The sequence below is a fragment of the Armigeres subalbatus genome, unplaced genomic scaffold (assembly GCF_024139115.2).
Source record: "Armigeres subalbatus isolate Guangzhou_Male unplaced genomic scaffold, GZ_Asu_2 Contig736, whole genome shotgun sequence".
Lineage (NCBI taxonomy): Eukaryota > Metazoa > Arthropoda > Insecta > Diptera > Culicidae > Armigeres > Armigeres subalbatus.
The window spans coordinates 176,787-184,975 of record NW_026943519.1 but is presented as its reverse complement, the minus strand read 5'-3'; the positions used below and the strand labels follow the sequence as shown (position 1 = coordinate 184,975).

The following is an 8,189-nucleotide window of genomic DNA, read 5'->3' as shown; positions in this document are numbered from 1 at the left end:
AAGCATGGAATCTAACCCAAAGAAAAATCTCTGATATTGCCGGGGGTTGGAGAAGGCTTTGTATCAACGACTTACTACAACCAACCTATAATTCACAATACAAGAGGTAATAAAAAACGTTTTGTCGAGTTTAATATTAGCATAGCTTTGCATTGAATAATACAAATTTGATTGAGCTGGGACCATCGGACGTAGAAACTCTAGTAGAACGTATTAACTTTTGAAACTAGTCCATTCTATCCTCATTTTAAATCTCAGATTGGTCCAGGGCTACCGGAGATGTTCTGGCTTTTCTTCCATCTTCCCCTAGAAACTAGAACTTATTAACTGAACAATGCTGGCTGCAGATCAAGAATATGTCAGGAATATGCGGAGAAATGGCCATTTCCGTGAAAACCAAAGCCAAAAGCCAAATAAAAAGCCATTTTCCCAAAAACATAGAACATGAGTATGTTTCACATTCTTGTGATTTTTTCTGCGGTGTCCAGCCAACGCAAAGTCGCATATGCTAGGAAACAAAGAGTACAATGTGGAGGCGATATAAGCACTTGCCTCTATTTGACTGAATGCAAGATGTACGTATATGGCCTTCATTTTGTAGTTGTATAATAATATATGATCTAGACAAGATCATCTTGTGTTTGCTATGTTAACAGACATATATTTCCGACGAAATTGGTGCTTCATTCATTATTTTTTAGATTAGATGGCTACCATGAGATGGAGACTGGAACTGATCTCCTACGTCTTTAGTTATTTTGTTAACTTATTTGATGATGTTGTATTTCTGTAATTTACCAACCTTCTGATGGATGGCAACACTTTTAATCAAGTCGAGTAAATTACGCTGTTTTTAAATACAAATTGATTGTATTCAAACAGATCAGTTGTATTCCATCGTTATCAGTTGGAGGATGGTTCTGCTAGCTGTGCTTACTGTTCTACAATGTCTTTCCAAATTTTGTTTACCATTGCCTGTCTACATAAATCCGGAGTCAATAATAATCAAACCAACACTTTTGTTGAATAATAATATTGGCGACCATTCCGATGTTGATTCGAACGATTTCCCTACAGACCCAAGAACACCACCAGAAGTGACAGAGCAGGACGCTAGTGTAAGATGGTATAAGCTAAGGCATTGCGGAATTTCCTCCTACCTCCAGCACTTACGAACAGAGAATTATGTTGTGTTATTTACCGTCGTCCTATTCGGAGGTAGGATGAAGTGAAGCCATTATATGACTTTTAATTGCATTCGTTTACTAGGAATTTCATTTTAGATTATCTTGCAAGAATATGGATATTTGAGTACGGACGTCATAGTCACTCGTTTGGACCAAACGGCGGATGAGAGTATGCTGATCGCTCTAAAGCAATTACAACAACGTTTCAATCTGCCAGATAGTGGAACGCTCGATGATGATACTCGACGGCTTATCGCTGCTCCGCGTTGCGGGGTGGCGGAACTAAACGCAGTCGATGACAAGTGGACGAAACAATCCTTGACGTTTAGAATAAGCAGCTACCCGGGAAGTATAACAAATGGCGAAGCGAGACGCTTGATCACGCAAGCGTTTAACGAATGGACCAAGCATGTGCCATTGAGTATTTCGGAAGTCATGCAAGGCGAAGCCGATATTTATGTCAGTGATGAACAGGAAAATCACCAAAATCGACTTGGCAGTGATTGTCGATTCACAAGCAACGCGACCCTTGCACATGCCTTCTACCCACAAGTGGGAGATATCCATTATAATAGTGGGCGAAGTTACACTCAGGATGAATTTTTCAGCACTACCATCCACGAGATCGGACACTCTCTGGGGTTGGATCATACGAATTCGAAAACATCCATTATGTTTCCCTTTCACATTCGCTATCACACGGAAATTCCACCAGAAGATCGTCGTGCCCTGCAGGCGTTGTACGGTGTTCGAAAAACTACAAGCCCAACTACATCACCTCGTTCTGAAACTAGCGGTTCTTATCTGTGCTCGCTTGACAGAATCGACACTATACTGAACGATGCTCAAGGTCGAACATATGTTCTGGCTGGTGATTATTATTACGACCTTGACGAGCGGAACCCACAAGGGCGTCAAATTTCATCAAAATGGCCCAAATTACCCGGCGGCATGGACGTCGCGTTCATGTATCGAAATAACAAAACCTTTTTCTTCAAACGCAACAGAGTGTGGGTGTACGCAAACAATCAGCTGGAAGCCGGCTATCCCAAGCCAATTAGAGACGATTTTCCAGGTCTGCCAAATAATCTGAGTGCTGTGTTTGTGACGAAACAAGGAAGCTTGTTGGCCATTAGGAAGAAGCAGTATTGGTTCTACAATCCCCGAAAGCGGCCACAGGTGGGCAAAGAGTTCCCCCGGTTGGTGTACGACTTCAAGGATATGCCATCGAACTTGAATGCGGCCCTGCGTCATACCGATGGAATATCGTACTTTTTCAAGGATCGAAGTTTCTACATCATGAACATGAAGGATTACACGGTGGGACCGGCCACGCCAATGGAGCAGCAGTGGTTTGAATGCTAGATATGGGGAGTTGAATGGTGGATTATGGATAGAATGTAACATCAGTAAAACTGATAAATGAATAATACCTAGAACAAATCCAGACATGGGCCTTAAACAAAGTTCATTCTAGAGAAGAAGTTCAAGTTTATTTGCTGCTATGTACTAATGATTATGCCAGAGTAGTTCGTTTTCGTCTAACACTAAGAATTATTCATACAACAGCAAACATATGTTGCTTTTTCATGTGATGTATCAACTTTTCCCACCAAATAAGAACAGAAACTCTTAAAAATAAAAAGATGAATAGTTGGTTATGTTTGTATAATGAAATGACACATACTCTGCGTTTTACTCATGTAATATTATCATTATCAATGTTAGTATATGTAAAGGCAGGAGACAGTAGGAGAAGTTTTTGGCAGGTTTTAATTTATTGTGCCTCCTGACATTAAAAAAAACCCAAATTTAGGTGGTGATGATGCCTTTCTCGATTCAGTATGTTGAATTCGAATTAATGTTGCAAATGCAGTGCTTATTGCCTACATCTCGGCGGTAAAAAGATTTGGTGCAATTCTAGTACGTTGCTTAAAAATTACTTACCGTGGGTTGCGCCACGGCTAAAATGATTAATGATTCAATGTGCATTTGTGTTTTTGTTGATTAAAAAATAAAAATATAATCCAAACTGCTTGATTTATTAAAAAACAAAAACAATAGTGTCCAACTAGGAAATTTGCTCCGTCGAATAAACCAGTTGCAGTTGCACTCGAATCTGTCAAGCCCTTCTATATGAAACGCGTTTAACAAAAAAAATATTTATGGGCTACACACATACACACTTTTGGAGTGAAATTATAGCCTTCTGGTACAACTTTGTTGTACGAGAAAGGCAAAAAGGAAAAAAACAAGAACACCGTCTTCGGCCAGAGGTCATACAGACTGAACACTTAATACCTATCATTAGACACTTTTTCGGAAGGGTACTCCAGAACGTTCTCGAGTTCAGCTCAAGGTACCTATTAGATCAATCAGGACTTTTCCAATGTCGTCGGAATACGATACACCAATCCGGTTCAATTAGCATATGATCCTAATTTCGATGAACACGAGATGTCCAAGGTCCTTCTAAAAATATCTGGAGTTATGATCCAGGTATCTACCTGATACACAATGACGCAATGTTCATTCGAATGTAGCCGCGGTCTTTTTAGTTGGGGCGTAGAACCACTGCGTTCACGGACTGGGATGATCGGGTAGTTCAAACACTACGGATATCAAGATGTTTTGGAGAACCAAAATGATTTTTATTATTTATAACCAGAATAAGGCCGGAGTGGCCTGTACAATACATAAAAGTCTTCTTCATTCAGCTCGGTCCATGGCTGCACTTCGCCAACCACGCAGTCTGCGGAAGGTCCACAAATCGTCATCCACCTGATCGATCCACCTCGCCTTCTTGTGCCCGTCCGATCGTTGTGGAGAACCATTTTCACCGGATTACTATCCGACATTTTGGCTACGTTCCCGGCCCATCGCAGTCGTCCGATTTTCGGGGTATGAACGATAGATGGTTCTCCCAACAGCTGATGCAAGTCGTGGTTCATTCGCCTCTTCCACGTACCGTCCGCCATCTGCACCCCACCATAGATGGTACGCAGCACTTTCCTTTCGAAAACTCCCAGTGCTCGTTGGTCCTCCACGAGCATCGTCCACGTCTCGTGTCCGTAGAGAACTACCGGTCGAATAAGCGAAACTAAATAACTGGACGGACTTCGTGAAAATCGTTCCACTCGTGTCAATACCTGCCCTTCGTATTACTCCCTCCAAAGCGATGTTGAATAGCAGACACGAAAGACCATCACCTTGCCGTAACCCTCTACGCGTTTGGAAGGGACTCGAGAATGCCCCTGAAACTCAAACTACGCACATCACCCGATCCATCGTCGCCTTGATCAACCCTAAAAGTTTATCCGGAAATTCGTTTTTGTCCATTAGCTGCCATAGTTGCTCCCGATCGATTGTATCATATGCGACTTTTAAGTCGATAAGTAGATGTTGTGTGGGCACGTTGTATTCGCGGTATTTCTGCAACACCTGACGTACGGCGAACACCTGGTTTGTGGTAGAGCGTTCACCCATAAATCCCGCCTGGTACTGCCCCACGAACTCTCTGGCAATTGGTGTTATTCGAAAATTTGGAAGAGTACCTTGTAGTACCTTGTGATTGCGCGGTAGTTGCTACAATCCAGCTTATCGCCCTTTTTGTAGATGGGACACACGACACCTTCCATCCACTCCTGCGGCAGAACCTCATCCTCACAAACCTTGGTAATCACCCAGTGCAGCGCTCTGGCCAGTGCCTTTCCACCGTTTTCAAACAGCTCTCCTGAGTTGGTCAACTTCAGGGGATTTGTTGTTTTTCAGCCGGCTGATCTCCTCCTGGATTTCCTGGAGATTCGGAGCCGGAAGTCGCATGTCCTGCGCGCGTGCTTCTAGGTTCATTACCATACCGCCACCGTTGTCTGCCACATCGCCATTCAGGTGCTCTTCGTAGTGCTGCCGCCAGATTTGGATCACCTCACGCTCGTTTGTAAGAAGGTTCCCGCTTCCCAAGTAACATTTTAAGTTTTATTCCGCTCTACGAATGGTTTTCAAGATCTATTCATAAGATCTAACAATAAAACCGAGTAATACACGGAAACCTTTTGATGACCACTATAAGAGTAAGATATTGCCAAGTGGCCCTCTCCAGATAACCACTAAAACCTATCATACCCGAGTAGCACACATGTTGAACAAAAGTTACTGTAACCCCTACAACTGAATTTAGTTACATTTGAGTTGCTGCAGCCAAATCGGTTCTAATTGTGCTGCTAGGGTAAGAGCATTTAGAAACCCTTTTTAAACCACCCGCAAAAAAGGGAATTTGGCTGCGGTAGCTGTCAAAATGTTGCTTTAAAAAAAGAGAAACAAATCTTTGCAGAAAAATAATAACAAAATGGATTGTTGATGAAAATTATGACGATGACAACAAAATAATATTTTATTTAAGGTTGTTTTTTCGATTCAGTACCATTGAAAAGAAGTGCGCTTTCGATTTTATGGTCAAATGTTGTGAAAAAAATAAGGTTGAACACCACGCGCCGGCCATATAACGTAGTTCAGGGAAATAAATCGAAAATATTGATTACCACAACATCTAGGATGTCCACTAAATCGATTAGTATTTTTGCCCAAACTATTAATTAATAAAATTAATCATCGGAAAAAGTATGTTAAGCGGTTAAAATTTTGTTAAATCATGCATTTCAGTGATATATTTCACTGACTGCGAAATGTTTTTCCGTTTTCAGTATGGCCATCATGGAATTTGATCGGAAAAAATTTGCTTTTATAAAACACCGTCATAAACTCTTCGCAATACAAACATTCTTATGGGGGTAATTCATTTGACCGCATTATGACCAAAAATTGTAGCTTTATTCGAGCGTTGAAATTTATTTTATTTATTTATTATCAGACTAAGGCCGGAGTGGCCTGTGCTGCACATAAAAGTCTTCTCCATTCAGCTCGGTCCATGGCTGCACTTCGCCAGCCACGCAGTCTGCGGAGGGTCCGCAAATCGTCCTCCACCTGATCGATCCACCTTGCCCGCTGTGCACCTCGCCTTCTTGTTCCTGTCGGATCGTTGTCGAGAACCATTTTCACCTGATTACTGTCCGATATTCTGGCTACGTGCCCGGCCCACCGCAGTCTTCCGATTTTCGCGGTGTGAACGATGGATGGTTCTCCCAACAGCTGATGCAACTCGTGGTTCATTCGCCTCCTCCACGTACCGTCCGCCATCTGCACCCCACTTACAGATGGTACGCAACACTTTCCTTTCAAAAACTCCCAGTGCGCGTTGGTCCTCCACGAGCATCGTCCAGGTCTCGTGCCCGTAGAGAACTACCGGTCTTATAAGCGTTTTGTAGATAGTCAGTTTGGTACGGCGGCGAACTCTATTCGATCGGAGCGTCTTGCGGAGTCCAAAGTACGTACGATTTCCAGCCACTATGCGCCTCCGAATTTCTCTGCTGGTATCGTTATCGGCGGTCACCAGTGAGCCCAATGTCGTATTCCATCCGAAAACGGCTGAATGGAATCCGCCGTTGAAGAGCGGTGCGACTGTTCGTTTTAAAATTCGACAACAAACTGACGGTGCAATCTTCGTCGTTGCTACTCAACACGATGGCGCTACCAACACCATCTCACACTGCGGTGGCTGCAATGCGCTAGCATTGCCATACCCCGCCGCGCAACCTCTCTCAGCCCTTCACAAGCTACCGATTCCTTGGCACACGCTTAAATGAAGCAAAGTTCGTCAGAAAATTCAATATGTTGCTCTCCATACTCTCAAATACTCAATCATGCACAGATTCTTTCACGATAGAGGTCAATATTAGTGCATATGCAAAATTGAGAGTTCGAATCAAGTCTAATGTAAAACTTGCCACATTGTACGGTAAATTGGGGCACGCGAAATATGTGATTTCACGATTGGTATATTTGATTGCTTATGTTTAATGTACTATCCGCAATAGCAGAATCAATTCATAGTCTAGAATCACTTATACAAACTAAAATCATTAGCCGCTTACTCTGAATACTACACCCAAGTACACGAATTCTTCAACCACCTCGATTTCGTCACCACCGACAGAAACTCTTGGTGGGTGGCTTACATTGACCTCTCTTGAGCCTCTTCCTATCATGTACTTCGTCTTCGACGTATTGATGACTAGTCCAATCCGTTTAGCTTCGCTTTTCAGTCTGATGTAGGCTTCCTCCATCCTCTCAAAGTTGTGTACGTGCCATGATATCAATGTCGTCGGCGAAACCAAATAACTGGACGGACTTCGTGAAAATCGTACCACTCGTGTCAATTCCTGCCCTTCGTATTACTCCCTCCAAAGCGATGTTGAATAGCAGACACGAGAGACCATCACCTTGCCGTAACCCTCTACGCGTTTCGAAGGGACTCGAGAATGCCCCTAAAACTCGAACTACGCACATCACCCGATCCATCCACTTGATCAACCGTATCAGTTTATTGTATCATATGCGGCTTTGAAGTCGATAAATAGATGATGTGTGGGCACGTTGTATTCGCGGCATTTCTGCAATACCTGACGTATGGCGAACACCTGGTCTGTGGTAGAGCGTTCACCCATAAATCCCGCCTGGTACTGCCCCACGAACTCTCTTGCAATTGGTGTTAGTCGGCGGCATAAAATTTGGGAGAGTACCTTGTAGGCGACGTTCAGCAATGTGATTGCGCAGTAGTTGCTACAATCCAGCTTATCGCCCTTTTTGTAGATGGGACACACGACACCTTCCATCCACTCCTGCGGCAGAACCTCATCCTCCCAAACCTTGGTAATCACCCAGTGCAGCGCTCTAGCCAGTGCCTCACCACCGTGTTTAAACAGCTCTCCTGGTAGTTGGTCAACTCCAGGGGCTTTGTTGTTTTCAGCCGGCCGATCTCCTCCTGGATTTCCTGGAGATTCGGAGCCGGAAGTCGCATGTCCTGCGCGCGTGCTCCTAGGTTCATTACCATACCGCCACCGTTGTCTGCCATATCGCCATTCAGGTGCTCTTCGTAGTGCTGCCGCC

At 43.6% G+C, this 8,189-nt stretch overlaps 1 protein-coding gene across 1 annotated transcript; it reads left to right on the top strand.

The window, feature by feature from the left end:
* The first annotated feature begins 914 nt into the window (after positions 1 to 914).
* On the top strand, positions 915 to 2,872 carry LOC134204597 (matrix metalloproteinase-19-like). Its single transcript, XM_062679397.1, has 2 exons — positions 915 to 1,118; positions 1,284 to 2,872. The coding sequence occupies exons 1-2, from the start codon at positions 915 to 917 to the stop codon at positions 2,550 to 2,552; spliced, it is 1,473 nt and encodes a 490-aa protein (XP_062535381.1). The 3' UTR covers positions 2,553 to 2,872.
* The last annotated feature ends 5,317 nt before the right edge of the window (positions 2,873 to 8,189 follow it).